Here is a 25,266-nt window from a genome sequence, read left to right as displayed (position 1 = left end):
TCATGATACTTTTTGGTACATGATAAATCATGTTAATTTACAGGAATATTTTTTTCTGTGTAGGTGTTGATGAGGACTATCCAGATAGAAATTTGTACACAGAAAAGAAAATTTTGTCGATTTTTAATTAACTTTTTTTATCTCAGGCAATCTATTTCTCAAAATTACCGTCTCCTAGCGCACTGAAACAAAAACATCAATTTCCAAAAATCCGTAAATTTATTTTTTAACTTATGGCAACTTTTGAGCCACAGAGAAGTAAAGGAAAAAATAAAACTGCCTGAAATACCGAATGCTGAAGCACTGAAATGCTGATATACAGCGAATAAATGAAAAAGAAACTAGAAAATTGAAGTTTTGTGAAGTTTTTTGAAAGTTGATCGTTTCGCAAAATAAATATTAGGAAAATTTCGAAATCAAGACTAACATTTACACTGTTTCCCATTCGCATACGCATCCGTACAGTGTGAATGGGAACATTTGAAACGCACTGGAGAAATTGTGTCAGCACTGTGCGTCCGTACTGTCAAAGTTTTATACGGTTGCGGCTGTAGTACTATGTGAAAACTGTTTAAATTGTGGCTGTAAATTTTTAATGATTCTAGAAATTTTATATCATTATTTTTTTCTGCTTATGCATTCTAACCTGAAATTCATCAAATTTCAAGTCCATTAGATTTTGAAATGTAATCAATTGAAATGATACCCTTTTCTTGGTTTATGTTTTTCAATACATATTTTGCATTTAATTAAATTTAGGATCATTTTTGAAACTTTTGGAAACAGAATTTGATTTTTTAGTTTGTTAAAAAATAAATAATTCATCAACTTAAGTTAAACATGAGGCATTTTTTTATTTCAAAAACGTTTAATTTCACATTAAAAATTCTGAAGGTTAAATTAAAGTTGCTATCTAATTTTATGGAAAAGTTGTAATTTGTAGTTTTATTGTTAATTACACTGTTTATCAGGTCAAGGAAGTCACTTGAAACTTATAGACTCCAAAAACATGTTTGGTGTTTATTCAAAAAGTTACCAAACCCAATTTTTTCCAGTTTTTAACATTCTTACTCCATGAGATTTTCTAATAGTAGTTTATGCAACAAGTTGCAAAAAGAGGATTTTTTCAGCACGAGTCGTACATTTATCCAACGAGGTTCACTGAGTTGGATAAATTCGACGAGTGCTGAAAAAATCAAGTTTTGCAACGAGTTCCATACAATTTTTTTTGCAATTCCGAAAAACATCCTTTAAGTGGAATTATAAGTCAAACATTCATGTATTTTGTCAACTAACCGTTTAAATTAGGGATGCGGGTTTTGGCCGGATATATTCGTTATCCGGATATCCGGATATCCGAATCCGGATAATATCCGGATCCACGGATATCCGGATAATATCCGAATCCACGGATATCCGGATAATTATCCGTAATTATTCACTATCCGGGTATTTTTTTTCATCTAAACAAAAAAATAAATAGAGAAAATCGTTGTATGGCCAGGAGGTGCGGGATTTAGACCAATTATAAGGTTAGGGTCTTATAAAAGACCTCAAATACCAGCACCTCACTGAAAACGATTATTGAATTCATGTTTTTCCAAATAAATTAATTGACGCACGGCTTATCTAAAGGTTGTTTTTTATAAAACTTGAATGAACCTCTCTAATTCATCCTGGAGCTTGTTAGGGGAAATGTTACGAGTCAGATAAACTGTTTTTCAAAATCTTGTATCGGTAAAAGTTTTGAAGTTTTTATTCAATATATTTAAGCTAAAATTTTGAAATCGTATCAAAAATCGCTGAAATTAAGATGTTTTTGTTGTTATTTCATCAAAACATCAGTATTGAGTTCCCTAAATATGCCGTTAGTATCTTACATCATGGAAAATTATTTATCTCGGTCGTCAGTTTCGAAAATAGCAAATGCAAGGCCTACTAATTACACGACGTTGTAAGCATATGTCTCAAAGGGTACGAAACGAACCCGAGATTTGACCGAACTTGCAAGCGATTTAAATTTCAGCTAATACACGCAAATAACATTCCAAAAGGGCGTAACTTCAAAACATCACTGTTTACACAAAATAAGATTCCAGATTCGGATTCAACGGTCAAAATGACTACAAGAAAGCATACCCTAACTTTTAAGACTTATGCTTGCAACTTCGTGTAATTAGTTCGCCTTGCTTCTGAATTCAGAGAAATTTTGAAAATTTTGGCACTTTTTTTCTTACTAAATCTCAAATATCTCGGCACTGGAGTGTCAAAATTGAATTTTCTCAAAAAATGTTTGCCGTGAAATTTCCTACAAGCTGCATGCAATGGCTTTGCTAAGGAAAATGGGTTACCCTAAATTAAATGAGCATTTCTGAAAAAAGTTTAGAAAAATGCGATTTTTCAAACATAAATCAGCCTGGGAGAAGACAAAAACTTAAATTTTGGTCTAATATTCGATAGTGCATCTTAATCGATGGACAAAAACCTATCGTTTAAGCAAAATACACACCAGATTGAACCAGTTTTTGTATTGATTGCAAGCGATTTTAGAAAATTTGTTCAAAAAAGTTTTTTTTAAATTTTTTTCCTGTCTAAGAAAACATTATTCCTAACATCATAATCTATCATTTAAGATGTGAGCACCTGAAATTCCTCGACATGACCTTAAAATGGGACCGGTTAATGACTACTAAAATCATTAAAAAGCTCCACATTAAATTTTGTTGAAAATATCCGGATAGTACGGATAGTGCGGATAATTATCCGGATATCCGGTGATCCGGATAACGGATATCCGCACGGATCATTATCCGGATATTCGGATATCCGGATATGCGGATAGCCGCATCCCTAGTTTAAATCATAATAATGTTGAAAACTATAACTTTTCGAACTTTTCGGCAAGTTCAAATTTTCAGCATTTATTTTGAAAAGTGTTATTTTTCGATACTGTTTTTTTTGGTTCAGAAAAGTAGGCTTTTTCATCGTTCAAGAATGACCGGAAAAGACGGAATTGCAAAAAAATATTCTATGTGTTTGTGTCATGTTTCTACTTATTTACTGAAATTGATAAAAACACCTCCAATCAAATTAAAAATGATTTTTTTGATTCCTCGAAAAAACATTTCAAAATAGTGGGCAGAAATGTTTTGCCTTCCTCACCTTACTGAGGAAAGGCTATAAAATCACTCGGAAAATGAACTTTTTAATCAGACCTCCTAGGCCTACCTTCATTTGTACATATCGACTCAGAATCACCAGCTGAGCAAATGTCTGTGTGTTTGGCTGTATGTAGACATGTGTACCAAATCAATGTCACTGGAATATCTCGTCACAGGCTCAACCGATTTTGGCCAGAATGGTTTTAATCGATCCGTCTTAACGTCCCCTAAGTTGCTATTTAAATCATGCAGTTTTATCATGTATTTAAAAAGTTATGTTAAAAAAACTGTTTCATATTAAATTAAAATTATGGTAAAAAGGGTGGTTTTTTCATGAAACCCTCACATGTTATAAATTTTTAGAAAGCATATGAGAAGACCTTTTAGGTGGAGTAAGAATTTTCAAGATCTGACTTACCTATCTTAAATTACAAGCGTTTTTAAAAATGGTCTGAATTCACATAACCTCAACTGGACGGGTCTGATCGCCACGAAAAAGCCGTGTAGAGGGATGACATTTTCCTCAAAGGCCGTGTCTGTATAATCTTGACAAAAAGTCTGTAGGTAGTCTGTTATTTTACTCATCACTTATTTTTATTAGGACCTCTTAGGTGCTGCGAACGTTAGGGGAGATTCATAAACATGTGGACACTTTAGGGAGGTTGTAATCACTTTAAATGAGAGGAAGGCATCAACCACCTAAAGGTGGATTTCTGAACGTTTTTTTTAAAGCTTGGGTTCATAAAATAAGCTTTGATTACATTTTTTTAAAGTATTTGTAGCAATATTGTGTTTGTTTGCTGAATTTCGAAAAAATATTTGATAACATTTTTTAAATTTTTGGCGTCATCACTTGTTTAGTTAGTCCTGATATTTGCAGGACATTTTAAAACAATGTTTCTCAATCAGTAATTGAACAAAATAATTCAATCAAACAGGTACTTCAACCATAAACGCAAAATTACATAAACGGCCCGATCCACCCATCGCCCGTATGCAAAAACAAGTTTGACGATCGGCATTAATACAGAAGGCAGTTACGCGATCGATTCAACATAATTTCCCCTTAATCTGATAACACGGTGCGCGCGCGCTCGATAAACCTAATCACAGCCCTAGCGCGTTCAAACGATTACTTCCTATCGCCCGTGTGCCGCCCCATACCATCATCGTCGAGATTCCGTGATTGACTTCCCGATCCTCGGGTGCCGGTGCCAAAGGTTGCAATCCAAGGGAGCAATTGATAATATCTCCTCTCGGGTAATGAGCGGTTACCACGCCTGCAGATGCCACGACGTCTACCGACGAACAGCTCCATTTGTCTACAAAGAAAGTGAAGAGTGGGTGGATCTATTTTCGACCCATTGGTGTCTTTTTTCGACCCAGCTGTTTCTTACTTATTTTAAGCTGAAAATCATCGTAGTTATTCAGAAGACCCAAAAATAACTTGTTAGTTTAATGGGTCGAAAAAAGGTACATCACCTCTAAATCGGTTCAACCTTCAGTTTTGCATATCGTGGGCTACGACCATGACTTGGCGGCTCCCCGGGAGGTGTCTGGCTGCCGGACATTTGTATACTTCGTCAGCTGCGTAATCAAATTCGAGCATCTTTCCGAGCTGTCGCGCCATCGTGTGCTCACTTGTCACATTTGCACAAATTTGATACAAATTCCAATCTGAATATGTCATAGCTACAGCATTTTTTATCTCGAAAATTTCAAATGATGGCAAGAGAGTACCAAAGCGACCTGAAGTTCTGCCCAAAAGCAGCCCAACCCTTTTTGCGGAAAATGGCTTCACACGCCGTGGCGCTTCGTCCGTTGAAACGAAAGCAAAAGTACTCTCGCACGTCAGCGTTTGATGAATAGTGCCGTCGGCATTCAAGCGATTTGTTCCTCCAACCGCGGTGTGTGTGCGATACTGGGAGCGATGTCGTAACTTGGAATCTTTGTGCAGAGGAAGAGAGAAGCTCAACTAGCTGCTTCCAACTGGCTGTATTTTTTTATGAATTTGAAGATTAGTATCTCAATATCTCTCGATATTCGATATTCCTACCTCAACTTGCACTTCTCTACTGCAGGATCCATATCAAGTCCTCGTCGTGAGATTAAGATGAATTATGGTTTTGCGAATTGGTCGTCAAACTGGTCGGACGCGATCATTCGATGCAACGACACTATGGGAAGGTATGTGGACTAGAAATATCTGAGGAGTTGCAAACTTCTCGTGAGACAACATAGCAGTGCAGTGGTGGCCCGGATGAACGAGGATGATTTAGTGAACATAAAGAAACATCAAATTACTTTATGGGAAATAATAACGATTTGTCAAATTGTTGGTTTGAAAATATGGTGGTGATGTTTTCACAAATAGTTAGTATTTGCAAAATTGTTAATTTAAATTTTAAATGGTGCTAGAATTTGATCATATTCTTGAACATAAATTTATTATTTGTCAGATTCTCTTAATTTTTTTTTTCGAAAAGAATAAGTTGATGTGTTTTCTAATCTAATCTAATCTAATCTAACCCTAGCGCAGCCAGTCTTTCGAGGGCATCCTGGAAAATGCCTTAGGTTGATTAACGCCTAGCATCCTCTTGTCATTATTAACAATTGCAGTGCCCCAATGCAATAAATTGCTTTGAAACATCACAAAAGTTAAAGCGGCCAGGCCTACTGCGTAAAGTTAACCGCAAAGATGATTCGTTGAATTGGATTGAGTTTAACACGAATGTTCAAACAGCAATACAGTTCTGAATCTACAGGGAGGAAGAAACGTGGGGATCCCCCGCTCACGTTCCTGTTTGTTTAGGCAATTGATCGTTGGGAGCACCATGCTAAGAAGTTTTGGTGCTCCGGGACCCTCTGGGATGAGACATTGTATTTCCACAAATGCCCTGGACACTTTTGCCATGGTTATAGCGCCACAACTCGCTCTCTGTGGGTGGAAAAATACAAATGAGTTTAACAAGAAAATGATAATATTGTGACAAAAACTCTTGGAAGAGTGTTTAGTAAGTCTTAGTAACTCCAGAGTTTCTCCCGATTACGTAATTCGCATTTTTCAGTGTTAGAACGGGCCTATCTTATGCAGTAGGTACTTCCATCCAGTACCAACACAAGTTCAGCTAAGAACAATCTTACCTTACGTAGACATTCCCTTGGCCAAACCTTTTCTCTGCTTCAGACAGCTGCTTCTCTCTCATTCTCCACGCTTGGGAATAGCCGACGATACAGTTGGCTCTCTCCACCCAAACAGTGAAGCGTCCCCGACTCTGCTGCTCGAAACACATGCTGCCACCCACCCGCCCACTTCTCACTAAAACGTGCTCTCTCATAGTTCGGCTCTCGCTCTTGCTTGTCCAAGCCACCAATACAGGGACACAGCACCACGACGGTTTGTGTCATCTTTAAACCACCACACACAAGCACGCTTGGTCGACTCTTCCCTTTCACACGCATCAACACAAAAGTCGACTTAAAAAATCTCTGTTTGGGTTCAGAAATTACGACTTTTCGCAATTAAATTAACCCCCAACAGCAAAACTCGACCACCACAATGATCCGCTGGTGAAACTGCATCTTACGAACCAAAATACTCCAGCAAGACCCACGAAAAACACTCGAAAATTCGCGCAACAAACCGCAAGTGAAAGCCACCGAACCGCACTCCGAAAAGAATAAGTTGATGTGTTTTTAAGGGAATTTGAAAAAAAAAAAACTAGGAATTACATATGTTTAAGAACTTTTATTATCATTTATACATATTTTTGCCTGCGTCCACTTGTTTGATGATGTATTTCCGAAACTGGAAGTCTGGAGCAACAGAATGTGTCAAATGCGCAGTTATCCAAAACATATAGATCTGCACGACCTCCTCACCAGAGGTGCTATGTGTCTGCCGAATCTAACTGCAAACCGCCCAGTTTAATGCAGTTACACATTCTGATAACCTTTGCATAAGCGTTAACCGCTATCAGGGGGTTATGCTTACAGTTGCGCTAATGCTGCTAGTGCTGCTCGTGATACATACGACTTGGCAGAACTCCTGCCCATTCCATCGTCATCGTTCCGTTGGGCGAGCTTGCCACGGCACTACCGGAAGAGCTGTTGGTCCCAGTACTGCTTATTGATCACTGATCTGATTCTGGCTGGACAGGATTTGCTGAAGGTGTCCATCAGTACCTACGTCTCGGCTTTCGGATTTGGTGGTTCCGCCTGGCCTGCTTCCACAGCAGCTGGTAAATCTCGTACGTCCAGATGTACTTGATGTTCTCGCTCGATTGTTATTATGCTGTTCATGTAAATTAAAGTGGGATGAAAGTTGGTTAAAGCTATGGTCTACCATCAGGAGATCAAATAGCTTTACCTCTCGATCCGCAAATCGTTCAGCCTTGCTGCACAGAGCCAACTTCTCGAAGATGATCGCCTGCCGCAGTGGTTTCTTGCCGGCCTTTCCCTCTCAGACGATGCATTTGTTCTGTTGTAGCAGTCGACCATGCTTCTCTTGTGGACATCGCAGTCCCACAGGTAATCTATTGCGAGCAGGTCGTTACCGTGCCGCAACTTTAACGAGCCCATATATTCCGCCTTTTGCAGCTACCACAATTCTTCCCGGATTACCACAGGCAAAGGCCTAAGCTGCAGCAGCACCAGAAATGCACTACCGACCTTGATCAGGTGGTCCTTGCCGCAGGGAAATCTATAACGAGATGTTAGTGAACGCCATTTCCTACTTAATTTTTCTTTCTCACCACCAGTTTGACCAGGAATGCTGCTAGGGGAACTTGCACATTCACTCGTTCCGCTGGCCGCACAAGTCCTGAATGATATTTTCATGTAGCAGCTCCTGGGTATAGGTCTTGGCCACGTACCGAAGCGATCGCTCGTAATCGAAAACAGCCAAATCTTCTGTCTCGCTCCTTTGTAATGAACACCGCCCTCCGAAGCAACCAACGCCTGACATTCCGGATCAAACTCCGGCTTGAACACTTTGCTCTACATTTTATCGTCCTGCTCGCGTTCTCTTGACATTTCTGCACACGGTCCTGCGAACTCCCCTCGACGACGAAAGAATCCGGTGCCAACCGCAGTTCTATCGGTTGTCCAAGTTCCGATCACCGTAGTTACGATCTCGCTGCTGCTAGTGGTCAAGCGGGAATGCTCGGTCTCTGTCCAGGAACAAGGGTCCGCCGCGGGTCTGCGAGTGGCGCCTTCGGACGTCGAACATGGTCGTTCATGCTAAAATAAAAGAGTCTTGCAGTTGATACCCCTTTTTCCCCCTTTTCACTTTTTATTTACTTATTTTCGCCAAACCATTGGAGCCGGGAAAGCGATATAGAGGAGAAAAGCAACTCGCGACAAAATTTTGAGGCTAGGAATTTTGACAGGTATGAGTTTCATAAAGTATTCGCCTCTTTTTCTCTTCCACAAAAAAAATGGGGACAATGTAGCTGTCAAACTAGGCCAAAATGTTGAAGTCACTCACAAAATGAACTTTGAGTGATTTGAGTTCATTTCTGACGTCACGATTTTCTCCTCTATCTCCGTGCGCAAAACAACTTTAATGGGCAAATGTCAATATAAAAGGCCGACCCTGCTCACGAGAAGGATAGACTCTTTGTTTACGATTCGGCATTGGCCCATTTACATTGTTTTGCTAGATTTGGATTAGTTCAAAACTTAATCACACAAAGATTTAATTTTTAATCGTGCACAATTTCACCTAATTCTCTTAACCGTGTACCATTTGGTTTGATTTATTTTTGTTTTGACGTTTTTACGCTGCATCCTTTCATCGCGTCCGTGAATATTTTTTGGTGCTTCGCTAGTGCACTGCAGTGAAAATTATAAAAAAATGATGCAATTTCTGGACGCGCAGTAAGATCTCGATTGCATCGGTAACATTTGCGTTCTGCTGCGGTTTCAGCGGATTCAACACGAAGACGGGGACCTTGTTAGCCTCTTCTAGAAAATCCTCCCGGACTAGAGGGAAGTGAATGCGGCGGCGGTTTGTGTACGTCATCACGATGGAGCAGGACCAGGACGGAGGAAGGGCCATTCTGACGCCTGCAGCAGCAGGATGGTGATTGCAGTAATATGGTATGTTTTATATGCGAAATTATGTCATTCTCGAATTGCTTTTGTTTGATTGCTCTCCTCCTTTTTCTCAGGTCTTCCCGAGCCAGCGCCCAACGCTGGCCCAAGGTGAAGGTCGAGCTGAGGCATCAGCAAACTCCGGATAGTTTGCCAACTCAGATCACCCAGACGAAAGTGAGAATTCGAACCAGTAAACGCCGAGGCAGTGCCGCTAAAGTTGGAGGGCAAGCATGACGCGAACAGATAGCAGATTTGACAGCTCCAGGACACCAAGTGTAAACAGATTCCAGTAGGGAGCATGGACATCGAACACACCCAGTAGCTGCTACAGGAGGTGGGCGTGCAAGCCGGAGGTAGAACGATCCAGATGATCTGTGGTGAGGATCAGTCAGCTCGAAATGTGCTGCAGGTTGCTCACCGACAAGAACAGCTGACAAACGTCTCCTAATAACGGGGTGGGTTAAGTTGGTGAAGTCGGCGAGTACCCTCTGAGAAATGTAACGCTCCGATCAGTCTGATGGTTGAATAAAATCAGGCTTACAAGTTCCGATCGGGGCGTTAAATTTCTCAGCGGATAGTAGCATCGAACCCAAAGTTACGAACAGCATTTGTTTATCGAAGGCGCCAACCGCAAGTGACTTTGCATCAGCTGATGACAGCATTGAAAGCATAAACAAGTTAACCTAAATTCCTTGTTTCAAGGATAGATACTTAGTGTTTTTGTTTTTCTTTTCAGATTCTACTAGAAATGATCTAACGTAGCCAGAGATTTGCCATAGAAAATTAAAAATGTATATATTGCAAAATAATAAAAAGCTTTTATGAAAATGAAGTTATTTGGTCATGCAATATTAAAATTCGAAATTCCCTTGAAATCCCAATAAGAATTATTTGACTTGAATGCATTTCAAATTGTATCAACTTTTTCAGAAATCGTAATTTACCATGAAAAACTGCTAAAATAACTATTTAAAACCATTAAAATACCATTTGAGAAATGGTGAAATCCCTAAAATATATACGCAAAAATGAACTTTCAAAAGCATTTGATGAAGCTTCGCTAGAAGAAAAAATCAAATAGTGAATATTGCTAACAACATATATGGGGAATAGTTCACTATTTGAGAGACGGTGAGGAATTAAAAAAACGATTTACCAAATAGTGGCTACACTATTTGGTAAAATGTTGATTGAATTTTTAACAAATGATTTTCAAACGGTTTTTTTCTATGCGGGGGACTATGAACTTATCTTCAAGTGGACAGAAAATCCGGCCCTTTATAAGAAAGAAAATGTTATGGGAAACCGTAGAAAACGTCAGATTTATGTTATTTATAATAATACTATTACGCCTAATATTTTTTTAACCTCTGACATTTTTGACGATTTCCATGTATGTAACCCATTAAGAGACATATTCATTCTTTATTTGCAGTTTACTTACATACTTAAATCGTATTCTTTAGAACAAGATTTCATCATTAACTCCAAAGAAATTAGAATGCATGTAGGACATTTATGCAAACAAGAGCGGTGAAAGACCTTGAATGAAAGTGTCGATTCCCGAAAAGAATTTATCAATGATAAGAATTATGGTAGGTTCTTTCATTTTAGCCAAATTTCCAACAATAGTATCATTGTTTTGCAATGTACTGCTGACATTTTCAGCTGTCTTTTCGGCAACCACTCCGTCAACCGAACCAAATAAAACACTTAAAAATGTCGATTGTTCTGCGCCATATGTTGTTAAAACACGATTAATGTGCGCATGAATGATATCATTTCAACAAATTTTGAAGTAGTGTGCCGGGAGTTTTATATAAAAATGGTCTTCCGGTTGCAGTTTTATCAGTTTTATCATGAAGCTTCTTGTGTTAGGTAAGTGAACTTTCGACCAAAATTACAATTTCAAGCTGAAAATCTTCCTCATTTCCAGTAACATTCCTGGCGATCAGCGTTCAGCTGTCGGTGCAGCAAAACTACTGCGACCTGGCGCTGTGTCCCAAGAAGGGACCGCACATCGCATGTAATGGACTTACTAAGCTGGCCACGGCCTGCGGAGCGGGAGGCCGCGAAGTTCCCATGGATGCCACCAACAAGGCACTGATCTTGGATCTGCACAACAAGCTGCGCAGCACGCTGGCTTCTGGCAAGCAAACGCCGTATCCGGCGGCGTCCAAGATGCCCACCGTGGTGAGTTGCTTTGGCCGATTTTTGTCTCGTTATTTGCGTTAAGTAATCAATGAACGTTACCTTTTCATTTTTTTTTTCTCTAAGCAATGGGACAAATCACTCGCTGACATTGCCGCGGCCAACGCGCGCCGTTGCGTGTACGGTCACGATGCCTGCCGGAACACGGTGGCGTTCCCCAGCGCTGGCCAGAACATTGCCAGCTCGGGATGGTCCGGAATGACGTTCACCGACGCGCAGCTGATTACCAAGTTCGTTAACCTGTGGTACGACGAGTACAAGGTTGCCAACCCCTCGTACACCGCGAAGTACCCGAATGGATATTCTGGGTAAGTTTTTTTTCGCTTTCTGAGATATTCAAGAAATCCCAACTGAAACCCTCTTTGTCTTTTCGCAGTCCGGATATTGGCCACTTCACGCAGATTGCCTCCGACCGTACCGATCGTATTGGATGTGCGATGGTCACCTTCAAGCCTACGGCGACCTCCAACAAGGCCATCATGGTTTGCAACTACGGTCTGACCAACGTTGTTGGACAACCTGTGTATGTGTCGGGAACGGCATGCTCCGGATGCAAGACTGGATGCAGCAAGACGTACCCTGGGCTGTGCAGCACTAGCGAAGTCGTCGTGTCGAAAATGTAAGTTTGACAAATGATGAATAAAAAGGAATGTCCAATTAAAATTGAACTTTTGTTTGTGCTTTTTTGCGGTCAAAGGTAAACTTATGGGAAATTGGACGAGAATGAATAATCTAGTCTTAAATATTTTTATTGGTCAAAACCAACAAAAATTGCCAATATTGTTTTTATCAACATTTTTATTTTCAAATCCCCCGTTTCTTCACAAATATTGAACTTATGATAATGGTCAATATGGAGACTTTTATGTAAAATATTCTGGAGAATCGTTTCCCACAATCTGGTTTTTATTATTTTGACGTTTAGACCACATTTCAAATATTCAGTTTTAATAAGAGGGTGGGTCTCGTGGCGCAGGGGTAGCGGCTTCGGCTGCCGATCCCGATGATGCTATGAGACGTGGGTTCGATTCCCGCCTTATCCACTGAGCTTCTATCGGATGGTGAAGTAAAACGTCGGTCCCGGTTTCTCCTGTCTCGTCAGAGGCGCTGGAGCAGAAATCCCACGTTAGAGGAAGGCCATGCCCCGGGGGGCGTAGTGCCAATAGTTTCGTTTTTTAAATGGGTTTTGTACATTTATAGGAAAGACAACTAATCCTCCAATTTTCGTGAGGCTTCTTACAGCATCTTAAAATTCTAATCTAATCTAACACTAACGCAGCCAGTCCGATGAAAGCATGCTGGAAAGTCTTGTGATTAGATTTCGCTCCAAACACTTTTCTTGTCATTATTAATAATTGCAGTACATCCAAAAATGCACTTCAAAACCAAAGTGGCCAGCCACTGCGTTGTGTTTACTGCAGATAGGATTCTATGAACGAAACACATTCCACAGAATCTACAGTGGAGGATAGATGCGTTGTCGTAGACTCACTTTGAAATTTGACTTTTAAATATATATAAAAAAACTAACTTAATCCACCTATGTGGTTGATGCCTTCCTCTTTTTTTACCAACAATGGGTAATATGAGTGGTTTGGACACATATTTCAGCTACGTACACACATATAACATAAGTAATCATAACTCGAGACAGGTTTGCCAGATCTTCAATGTTTTGGACTCGTTAGAAAGGGTTTTCGATAACCTAACCAACGATGGGTCGGATGGTGGATCCGGACATAGTTTACATACATTTAAGTGAGATCCGGCTTCCAAAAAGTACATAAATATTACTTATGTGGCCATATCTCGAGACAGGGTTGCCAGATCTTCAGTGTTTTGGATTCGTTGGAAAGGTTTTTCGATTATCTAACCAACGATGGGTCGGATGGTGGATCCGGACATAGTTTACATACATTTAAGTGAGATCCGGCTTCCAAAAAGTACATAAATATTACTTATGTGGCCATATCTCGAGACAGGGTTGCCAGATCTTCAGTGATTTGGATTCGTTGGAAAAGTTTTTTGATTACCTAACCAACGATGGGTCGGATGGTGGATCCGGACATAGTTTACATACATTTAAGTGGGATCCGGCTTCCAAAAAGTACATAAATATTACTTATGTGGCCATATCTCGAGACAGGGTTGCCAGATCTTCAATGTTTTGGATTCGTTGGAAAGGGTTTTTGATAACCTAACCAAGCATGGGACGGATGGTGGATCCGGACATAGTTTACATACATTTAAGTGAGATCCGGCTTCAGAAAAGTACATAAATGTCACTTAAGTGGCCATATCTCGAGACATGGTTGCCAGATCTTCAATGTTTTGGACTCGTTGAAAAGGTTTTTCGATTACCTAACCAACGATAGGTCGGATGGTGGATCCGGACATAGTTTACATACATTTAAGTGAGATCCGGCTTCCAAAAAGAGCATCAATATCACTTAAGTGGCCATATCTCGAGACAGGGTTGCCAGATCTTCAATGTTTTGGACTCGTTGGAAAGGTTTTTCGATAACCTAACCAACGATGGGTCGGATGGTGGATCCGGACATAGTTTACATACATTTAAGTGAGATCCGGCTTCCAAAAAGTGCATCAATATCACTTAAGTGGCCATATCTCGAGACAGGGTTGCCAGATCTTCAATGTTTTGGACTCGTTGGAAAGGTCTTTTGATTACCTAACCAACGATGGGTTGGATGATGGATCCGGACATAGTTTTCATGCATATAAGTGAGATCCGGATATATGTGAAAACACATTTTTATATATAACTTTTGAACTACTTATCGAAACTTCAAACAATTCAATAGCGATGTATGGGACCCTAAACCAAGTCGAATGCAACCGGTTTGATCAAAATCGGTCCAGCCAGTGCTGAGAAAACTTGGCAAGAATTTTGAACACATACATACATACACACACACACACATACACACACACACACATTTGTTCAGTTTTCGATTCTGAGTCGATAGGTATACATGAATATAGGTCTACGAGCTGTATTTCAAAAGTTCATTTTTCGAGCAGGATTATAGCCTTACCTCAGTGAGGAAGGCAAAAATCTAATGGAACTGGCACGTATTTTTAATTCTGTGTAATTTTTCAGAAAGCCCTAAAATGTCTTACAATTAGAACAAGAAACGATAAAAATACTAGCCATGGATTCAAAATTTTAATGATAAAAGTGTTGTAAAATGAATTATATACTAGAATCAAATCAAGTTACTCGCTCTACAGCATTGCCTTGGCGTTCACGATGGCGAGATTCTTACTCGAAACTAGGTGTCCGAAGGCTTGATTGTTGAGGCAATTGCAAACCTCTTTTTACACCTTAGCTTCTATCCACCCCGGGATTCGAACTGACGACCTTTGGATTAGAAGTCCAACTGCCTACCAGCGACTCCACCGAGACAAGACCCAGGGAGACGACTCCTACACGTGGACGACCTAACCTCTAGGTTAGACCAAGGCCAACGTTTGCTTCCTCGTCCAACAGAAGGCGTAATCAGACAAATCTCGTCACGAAAAATGCCACTGGGATTGAACCCAGTCCAACTGAGGTGAGAGGCAACAACGCTTACCTCTATACCACCGGTCCTGGCTAGTAACTAAAGTAAGGTAAAGTTGTTTTAAAATCTTATGTTTTCAAAAAATCAAAGTTTTGACAAAATTTTAAGTTTGTGCATAAAACTTTTTTTTTGCGGTACTGTACGTCATAATTTCACAAAAATACATTAACTTTCAAAAATATTTTAACAACTTTATTGGCATTTTGAAGCTTATCAGTCACTTTTGCGATTAATGCCAACATATTGTGTAGTTCAACTTTTTGCGAAAAATTTATATGCATGTGAGCAACTCTCTTCGTTTGCACCAAACAGATTTTCTCTGTATTTTTTTTTATCTGGATGAATTCTTGTTTTTGAATAGTTTAGCAATTTTCTACGAAATCGGTCTATTTTTTGAATTTTAATTTTTGTATTCTTTAATCCGGCTGAAATTTTTTGGTGCCTTTGGTTTGCCCAAAGAAGCCATTTTGCATCATAAGTTTTTTCATACAACTTTCCATACAAATTTTGCAGCTGTCCATACAAATACAAATGGTATATAAAAATTAAAAAAAAAAATGAATGAATTTTTTGATCGATTTGGTGTCTTGGGAAAAATGTAAGAATGTATAAGGTAAAACAAATAAGTGATGTTTTAATTTCACTTTTTGTCACTAAAACTTGATTTGCAAAAAAACAATTTTTATTTTTTTTTTTTTCATTTTCTCATGTTTTATGTCCCCTAAAACCAAATGTCAACCAAAAGCCAAATTTCCAGAATAGCCAAATATCTGTGATTTAGTCATGAATTTTCGAATCAACACTGAATAAAAAAAAAATAAACATAAAATGCAAAAAATGTTTAACTTAATTTCTCGATGTTAAATTGAATTTGCAATCAAAAAGTACTTAAAGTGTACCATTTTCAAGTAATATCCATTTCAGGAAGGGTTTTTGTTTGAAAATAGTCGCAGTTATTCTTTTTTTTTAATTAGTGTTCTTGTTTATCCACATTTTAGAAAGATATTTTGAAAAGCTGAGAAAATTCTTTATATTTTGCTTTTTTTGTACTTTGTTGATACGACCTTTAGTTGCTGAGATAGTGCCAGGCAAAGATTTAGGAAGAACTCTTTTATTACGTAACGCTAAAAAATATTTTTCTACCCCCCTCGTAACAAATCTCCGTACAATTTTTTTTTGTATGAAGCGTAACACAGCATTCGACCCTCTTTCCCTCAACTTCGTTTCGTAATAAAATAACGCTCCCTTAAAAACAGAAATATTTATGTTTTCTTAGTCTGACCCAAACAATCCACCTTTTTCTAATGTCGATATCTTAGAAACTAATGGTCCGATTTTAGTTGTTAAAATATGAAACATTCGTGAAATTTACTGATCGTGGGCAATTCCCATACCAAAGAAATACATATTTTTTTCCTCAATGGAACCAAGTGTTACAAAAATGATAAATCATATACTTTTATGGTTATGAAAATAAACTGTGTTTAAATCACGAAAGGCAAACTAAAGCTCAAGAGCCACAACTGACTTCTTATTATGAAAAAACAAATGTAATTATCAATTAAAAAAAATTCCAAAGAAATATTTTTTTGTATGGAGTATGCGACAACCACTAACACCCCCCCCCCCCTCCCTAAAGTGTTAACGCGGTTTATGGATGGCCCCTTTGTATGGATATTGTTCACGAGGAGGGGAGGGGGCGGTCTGAAAAAGTGTCCACGTAGTTTTTAGATGGTCCCTAAGCAACTTGTTCAATTGAATAGGCCCAACTATCTAAAGAAATTGTATAATTCGATTTCAATAGCACTTCAAACTTGTTTTTTTTTTAAACTTATTTAACTGTTTTTAAGTGAAAATTGTCTATTGAATCAGGTAATACAGTTCGTTTTCCGATTTGAATTCATTTCTGAGAAAAAATATGACACTTTGAGAGTATTGAAATAATCTTACTTATCAATGTTTTCAAAATTATAGTTAATAAACTTTTGAAAGTTTTCAAAATTGGTTGAAAACGACTTCACGAGGTAATTTGAACACTTATTAACCAAGCTCACCTCACTGAGGCAAGGCTATAAAATCACTCGAAAATTGAACTTCTTAAATATACCTTCTAGATATACCTTCACGTATACATATCGACTCAGAATCAATTTTGCATTACCTCAAAAGGCCGGGCCTTTTTGTTTACGTGCGAGAGTCGCGCCAGATGCGAAACGCCCGGTTGCCACATTGCTTCAAATGAGAGTCTGCATGTTTTCTGGAAAAGTCTGTATCAGGCATATTTTTTTTTCATATACTTATTTTCATTATTACTTTGTAAATATGAGGAAGGCACCAGCCGCCTAATGGTGGATTAAAAAACGGTTTTATTTAAGAGCGAGTCCACTAACAGGGAATACCCCTTTGTATGGGACGTCGTTTGGACCTCACCAATCTGCCTGATATTTTCAGGGGTCGTTTGTACTTTTAAAATTAGCATCTGGCCAAAATATGAGCACTCTAGGTCAATGGAAAGTGGGAAAATCGGGACACAAAGTTTGAGGGTTCAAAAATTTCAAATATCTTTAAAATGCCGTAACTTGGGCAAAATTCAATTAAATTTCAAAATTCTAAATTCATCTGAAAGGGTTTAAAGTGCAACAAAATGCTAGGTGGAGCATCTAAATTGGTTAAATCTAAAGAGTATCTTAGTGAAAAAATAACACAAAAAAAAGGTGAAAAGCGACGAATTGGACGAATTAGGGTCGAATCCCTAACCAGCCAAACATACGAAAATTTGTTTTTCTTAAGCAGTTGCAGAACTACTTAAAAAAGAAGTCTCATCTTTGACTGTAAAAATTGGCAATCTAAAAATTGTCGTTCCCCCGGAGGATTACTTTAAAACTAACAGTGCTACGTGACTTTCTAGTAGCACTTATTTCAGCCAAGTGATCAACCTTGAATGAAAGGTGTCTGTGACCTTATTAGAACCTATCAAAGATATGTATCGAGTAAGTTCATTGATTCGAATTTCAAACCAAGAACCAACAACTGTTTCTTTGTTTTGCCAAGCAAATTTAATGTTTCAGCTGTCTTTTTGGCAACGGCCCCGTCAAACGAACTATATCAAATACTAGACAATTTTGGATTTATCTGCACCACAATATGGTTGAAACACGACTAATGTGCGCATGAATGGCATCAATTCAACGAGTTTTGAAAAGCACCCCGGGAGTTCTGTATAAAAATTGCCTTCTGGCTGCAGTACTATCAATCTTATCATGAAGGTTCTTGTGTTAGGTAAGTGAACTTTCGATCAAAATTTCAACAGTAAACTGAAATTTTCTTCCTTTTCAGCAACATTCCTGGCGATCAGCGTCCAGCTGTCGGTGCAGCAAAACTACTGCGACCTGGCGCTGTGCCCTAAAAAAGGGCCGCACATCGCTTGCAATGGTCTTACCACGCTGGACACGGCCTGCGGATCGAGTGGCCGCGAGGTCCCCATGGATGCCACCAACCAGGCCCTGATCTTGGATCTGCACAACAAGCTGCGCAACACGCTGGCTTCCGGCAATCAAACGCCGTATCCGGCGGCGGCCAAGATGCCCACCGTGGTGAGTTGCTTTGGTCGATTTTTGTCTCGTTATTTGCGTTAAGTAATCAATGAACGATCCCTTCCTTAATTCTTTTTCAGCAATGGGACAAATCACTCGCTGACATTGCCGCGGCCAACGCGCGCCGTTGCGTGTACGGTCACGATGCCTGCCGGAACACGGTGGCGTTCCCCAGCGCTGGGCAGAACATTGCCAGCTCGGGATGGTCCGGAATGACGTTCACCGACGTGCAGCTGATTACCAAGTTCGTCAACGCGTGGTACGACGAGTACAAGGTTGCCAACCCCTCGTACATCGCGAAGTACCCGAATGGATATTCTGGGTAAGTTTTTTTTTCGCTTTTTGAGATATTCAAGAAATCCCAACTGAATCCCTCTTCATCTTTTCGCAGTCCGGATATTGGCCACTTCACGCAGATTGCCTCCGACCGTACCGATCGTATTGGATGTGCGATGGTCACCTTCAAGCCTACGGCGACCTCCAACAAGGCGATCATGGTTTGCAACTACGGTCTGACCAACGTTATCGACCAGCCTGTGTACGTGTCGGGAACGGCATGCTCCGGCTGCAAGACCGGCTGCAGCAAGACGTACCCTGGGCTGTGCAGCACCAGCGAAGTCGTCGTGTCGAAAATGTGAGTTTGAAGATATGGTTGATGATGAATAAAAAAGAGAGGCATTGAATGAGACGTTATTCAAACAGATTCGAAAAGTTCCGTACTCAAATGTTTTTTTGTGTTTACTCTACTCGGGTCAATTATTACAACTTCAGTGACATACTTGCACCGAAGCGAACTTTAACTCTTGTGTTTACCGCTTCACCCATTGAAGCGCTTTAAGTTGGCAGCAATTAAGCACACCTTGGGTAGTTCGCGCGCGCAATAATTGGCCATAAGTGATGGTCAGCTTAAACCTTCCAACCGCGCACTTGCACTTGCCACCGCGTTTAAAAAGTCGGGTCCTGACTACTTACTTTCTTGCGTAACTTCGCCGTCAGGGCCGGAGATAATCTCAACGACTTGGTCACTCGACGTGCAGGCTAGCTGACATCCCTCAAGTGCTTTCTCACGAGTCAATTTAACAATTTATCGCTGGTGAAGTTGTTACTTTGTTAGTCTTTCCAAACAAATCCACCAATTTTCGTCACAGTCCAATTGTCTGGTGGGTGCACCAAAGTGTCAAACAACAGTGCAACTCGGTCACTTTCGATTGAAATCACGCGAAAGTGTCGCACAGTATACGCAAAGCCAACGACCGTTGAAACTGGAGCGCGCAACTTCCATGGCCTTTGGTCTGCGACTTGGACTTGGGCTTTACGTCGATCGAAACGTCTTAATTTGCATTCGCCACGGGACACGCGATTAATAGTAAATCGACTGCGGCGGTGCAATAGGCCAAGCAGGTGTCAATTGAGGCGGCTTCTGGCCACTCTGCCGGCGGTGGTTTCAAAATCGATTTCGGCCGGCCTGAATCGAGCTCATGACGGCTGTTAGCGTTAGTGGCCGTGGCTATTGGCCACACGGATTAACGCTTAGGCCTATTTTGCCTAATTTGGCAATTTATTTTATTTTTAAACTTATAAAACCTGCATTGTTTAATCTAATCTAATCTAATCAGACCCTAGCGAAGCCAATCTTTCGAAGGGATCCTGGAGAGTGCCTTAGGTTAGATGACGCCTAGCACTCTTCTTGTCATTTATTAACATTTGTGGATGTGTGCACCGAACAAATTCTCACTCAATTATCTAAGCACTGGCTGAACCGAGTTTTATCGTTTTGGTCTCATTAGATCCGTCTTGGGGTCCCATAAGTCCCTATTGAAAATTATGACGTTTACTAAAGTACTTCAAAAGTTATGCTAAAAAACCTTTTTGAGGAAAGTTCAGATGATCGTAAAAAGGGTTGTAATGTTATAAATTTTAGAAGAGTATTTAAAAGACATTTCTAACGAGCCCAAAACATTGAAGATCTGATAACCCTAGCAAAAGTTATTATCACTTAAGTTTTATTTATGCACTTTTTGGAGGTCTGATCTCAGATATTTCGATGAAAATGGTATCCGGGTTAGGGTGCCCAGAATATGGGACTTTTTTTCAAAACCTCGCTCCACAAGCTGAATATTGTTCCTTGACCTATTTTAGGACTCTGGACCAAATATGAGCAAAATCGGTCATCACTTACCCATTGATACTCGGAGGTGAAGTTTGTATGGGAAAAATTGAAAAAATGTATGGAAAACCCAAGATTCTTACGGTTTGGTCTGCACGGTGCGCTACTTCCATCCAAATATTCCCAAAAGTGAGATTCTTATTGAAAATTTAATGCTCTATATCTTTGTAGAACACACCAAAGCTGTAAAACTCGATTCTGAAAAGTTATTAGCGATTTAAAAAAGTCATTTTTGTATGAAAAACTTTTTTTCACCAACTTTAGGCTCGGGTATCAATGGGTTAATCTCATCCAATTTCGCTCAAAATTTACACAGATGCTTAAAATAACCCAAAAAACCGTTTTTCGCTTGTGGAGCAGGGGGTCATTTTTTCTGGGCACCCTAATCCGGGTCCATCATGCGACCCTTCGTTAGTAAGATAATTGAACGACCTCTCAAACGAGCCTGATACATCGAAGATCTGACAACCCTATTAAAAGTTATTAGCTCTTAAGTTGTATTTTTACACTTTCACAGATATTTAGATAAAAGCATGTTCGGATCGATAATGCGATCCAATCAAAATCAAACCATCCACATTAACGACCCCCGGGTCTTTTGTGGTCTCTATTGCAAGTTTCTGCTCGAACCTAGGAGTCCGAAGGCTCGAATGGGGAGAGTACCCAAACCTCTTTCTACTCCAAGGAACCTTCCACCCCAGTGTTTGAACTGACGACCTTCAGATTGCGAGTCCAACCGCCGCCAGCGATTCCACCGGAGTAGGCTTGGTTTGGTGTGTTGTTTGTACTTATGGCATGGAGATGACTCCTACACCTGGAATGACTTAACGGCCTAACAACCAAGGCCGGGACCGACATTTTACTTCCTCATCCGATGGAAGGTTGCAGCAGATGGGAATCGAACCCAGAATCATCCGATCCAATGTTTGCTGGATAATTAAATGGCCTTTCAAATGATACTATTACATTGAAAATCTGCTAACCCTATCATAATTAGGTTTAACATTTTTATTTTACCAAAAACAAAACTATATTATTATGAGGATCAACAATAATCAACCACCCTACGGTGGATTGTTGTTTATTCCTTCATAATGATAATGTCACCAAAATATTGAAAATATTGGAAATTAATGGCAGATTTTTTTTTTAACAACGAGTGTAGGCACTCAATCAATTAATTTTTAACATACTATTTTTTACAAATAATTTGTTTTATTAGTTAAGTACGAGCTCAAGTAAATTTAAAATCTGAGTGGTGTGAGCTATCTGTATAGTTTTGATTTTATCAAGGTATTTTAATTATTTCTATAAATTACGTAGACATTTTTTGTTAATATATGAATGGACATTTGTCCACGATCAGGGAAGAGGAATCTTTAATAATGTATTCAATTAATAATTTACGTTACACCAAATTAAACAAAAAAAAAATACTGAACTCAAAACTTTTTTTACAACATTTTATTTATTTTTTTATTTTATTTTTTTTTTATAGAGCGAGTTGTGGCGCTATAACCACGGCAAATAGAGTCCAGGGCATTCGTGGAAATACAATGTCCCATCCCAGAGGGTCCCGGAGTACCAAACCTTCTTAGCATGGTGCTCCCAACGAATACAACCAAAATCTCGGAGCGTATGGTGGTGTGTCCCCACGCTTCTTCCTCCCCTGTCGATTCAGAATTGTGTTGTTGTTCGAACACTCAGTGCTCAAACTCAACCCAATTACGAGTAATCTCTGCGATACGGCTTTACGTAGTAGGCCTGGCCGCTTTAACGCTTGTGATGTTTCAATGCATTCCGATGCAATGGCGCACTACAAATGTTAATAAATGACAAGAAGAGTGCTAGGCGTCATCTAACCTAAGGCACTCTCCAGGATCCCTTCGAAAGATTGGCTGCGCTAGGGTCTGATTAGATTAGATTAGATTAGATTAGATTAAATTAGATTAGATTAGATTAGAAAAGGGTGTACCCCATTTGGCATAATGGACATTTGGCATAACGGGTTTTCGAGATGGACGTTTGGCATAATGGACGTTTGGCATAATTGGTCCAAGACATCAGGGACGTTTGGCATAATGGACATTTGGCATAATGGACGTTTGGCATAATTCGTTCAAAACCCATCAAGGACGTTTGGCATAATGGACGTTTGGCATAATTTTTGCTAGCTATTTTTTTCCTTTTTTCTAAGCAGATAACTTTAATTTAAAAATGATTTTTGTTTTCAAGAAATCTAGAATCTTTGTCATTTTCTCCCAATAGATGTATTTTTTTCCTTTTTTTTCTCAATAAAGCTTGAAAATGCAATTTTTCATAAATATAAAATGCATTTTTTTCATAAATATTAATATTGAGATTTGTCTTCTTTTGAAATATTTTGCAGCTAATTTTTTGTATTCAATTATTCCTTCTTTTATTTTAAATTCAACCTAACAAAGTAATGTAAGTTTTGCCAGTCTTTGAAATTTAGCAATAAAGATTTTATACTGTTTACCCTTTTTCCTCCTTTTTCAAATTCAACCTAAAGAATGTATGTACATTTTGCTCTTCTTTAACGAAATGCATTTAAATTTTTTAAAGCAATTTGCTCTTCTTTTATTTTGAAGCTAAAATAAGGTAAAATCTCTCAAAAAATGTGCAGTTTGTTTTTTTTTCAAAATTTTGCAATCATTGTTTTTATGCAATTTTTTCTTCTTTAATATTCATCCTTAATAAGGGATGTACATTTTTTCTTTCTTTAAATATTTGACAAATGAGTTATGAAATTTTCCCTTCTTTTATTTTAAATTCAACTTTTAGAAGGGAAAATCTCTAAAAACAATACTTTTTGAATATTTGACAATAAACTTCGTTTATGAAATTTTTTATAACATTTATATTTACTTATATAAAATTCAACTTATGGAAGGAAAAGTAAATTTAAAGATTCAAATTTTGACACTCTTTAAATGTTTGACTATCGCAAAATTTTTATGTTTTTCACCTACCCCTCTTAAAAATAACATTTAATCAGCATTTATTTTTTTTGGGCAGTTGTCCCTTCTTTAAGATTAGTATTGAATAAATAAAAGAAGGGAAAATTCCATAAACAACTTTATTGCAAAAATTAAACCAACAGAGAAAAAATGTGCAGAAATTATATAAATGTTTAAAGACAACATCTATAAGAGAATTTCCCTTCTTCAAGTTAAATTTAAAAAATGATGGGAAAATTGAATAAAAAAAACTTAATTGCAAAATATTTAAAGAAAAGCAATATCGACATCCATTCACCCAAAATACAGGATCGAGAGTATAATTCCATCAAAATTTATAGAGAGCTCAATGCTAAACTCGATAGAATAATGGTACCAACTCACACCTGCAAAACAATTAATTTAATTGATTAATTGAAACAGTAAATTTGCAACAATGGGGGGGTTTCTTTCGATTAAATTCGAAAAAGAAGGGAAAAATGTGAATTTATTTAGAGATTTCCTTCTTCAAGTAAAATTTTGATCAGAAGAAGGGAAAATTGCATTGTAAAAGCTCAATTGTCGAAAATTTGAAGTGGTTTTTCTCATCATGAATTTCATATAAAAGGGATAATTTCATTTAAAAAATTACTGCTAATTATATTGAAAGGGGAAAAATCTTAAGCTAACAAGAGATATTTTCTTCTTTATACTAATTATTTAATAAAAATATCAAAATTTCATTGAAAAGATTTATTGTGAATTATTCAAAAAGGAAAGAATTGACTATTGGGGGAAAAATATAGAGATACCTAATTTTTTATAGAAAAAAAATGATAATCTCTTAAAGTCATATGAAAAAGGTAAAAAATATTCATTTTCGTTCGTGAAAATGACAAATACTTAACAAAAAAAAACAAGCTAGTAATAATTATGCCAAACGTCCATTATGCCAAACGTCCTTGATGGTTTTTGAACGAATTATGCCAAACGTCCATTATGCCAAATGTCCATCATGCCAAACGTCCCTGATGTCTTGGACCAATTATGCCAAACGTCCATTATGCCAAACGTCCATCTTGAAAACCCGTTATGCCAAATGTCCATTATGCCAAATGGGGTACACCCCACTTAGAAAAAAATCACTTTGATCAATTGAAATTCTTTGTGAGGCTGTATCTCGCTCTAGCAGGAAATTTTATCAGTATTCTAAAAATATTTGTTCGAAAAGTGACTTTCCTTCATTAAATATTTTTTAAAAGTTAAAAATGTTTAAATTTTGGAAAATTACATATAACCTAAAAGTGAGTATAACTCCAAAACCGTTAAACAGTAATCTACTTTTCGATTGTAAATTTAATGTAGGTTTTTTGACCACATTTTCAATATTTATTATCGCATTTTCGATTTTTTAAGAAAATCTTTATTTTTTCAAAAACACATACGGAATAATCACTAAAAAATCTTTTGCGAACTTTCCTCACTCGCAAA

At 38.4% G+C, this 25,266-nt stretch overlaps 2 protein-coding genes across 4 annotated transcripts in view; one reads left to right on the top strand and one right to left on the bottom strand.

The window, feature by feature from the left end:
• LOC119768692 (homeobox protein caupolican) overlaps positions 1–25,266 on the bottom strand; it is a 195,423-nt gene that overhangs the window by 22,514 nt on the left and 147,643 nt on the right. The window lies entirely within an intron of this gene.
• LOC6044717 (antigen 5 like allergen Cul n 1) lies at positions 11,109–19,331 on the top strand. 3 transcript variants are annotated; one of them, XM_038259275.1, is made up of 4 exons: positions 11,109–11,138; positions 11,197–11,453; positions 11,538–11,779; positions 11,848–12,139. In XM_038259275.1, exons 1-4 carry the CDS (start codon positions 11,120–11,122, stop codon positions 12,092–12,094), a joined length of 765 nt encoding a protein of 254 aa, XP_038115203.1. In that variant the 5' UTR covers positions 11,109–11,119; the 3' UTR covers positions 12,095–12,139. The 3 variants fall into 3 exon arrangements, with proteins under 3 accessions (XP_038115203.1, XP_038115204.1, XP_001862170.1); XM_038259276.1 differs by lacking the exons at positions 11,197–11,453; positions 11,538–11,779; positions 11,848–12,139 and adding exons at positions 18,392–18,648; positions 18,729–18,970; positions 19,040–19,331 and having other exon boundaries at positions 11,118–11,138; XM_001862135.2 differs by lacking the exons at positions 11,109–11,138; positions 11,197–11,453; positions 11,538–11,779; positions 11,848–12,139 and adding exons at positions 18,315–18,334; positions 18,392–18,648; positions 18,729–18,970; positions 19,040–19,331.

This window comes from Culex quinquefasciatus, chromosome 3 (genome assembly GCF_015732765.1).
Source record: "Culex quinquefasciatus strain JHB chromosome 3, VPISU_Cqui_1.0_pri_paternal, whole genome shotgun sequence".
Taxonomy (NCBI): domain Eukaryota; kingdom Metazoa; phylum Arthropoda; class Insecta; order Diptera; family Culicidae; genus Culex; species Culex quinquefasciatus.
The sequence above is the reverse complement of the archived record's forward strand: the minus strand, read 5'-3'. Positions and strand labels throughout refer to the sequence as shown.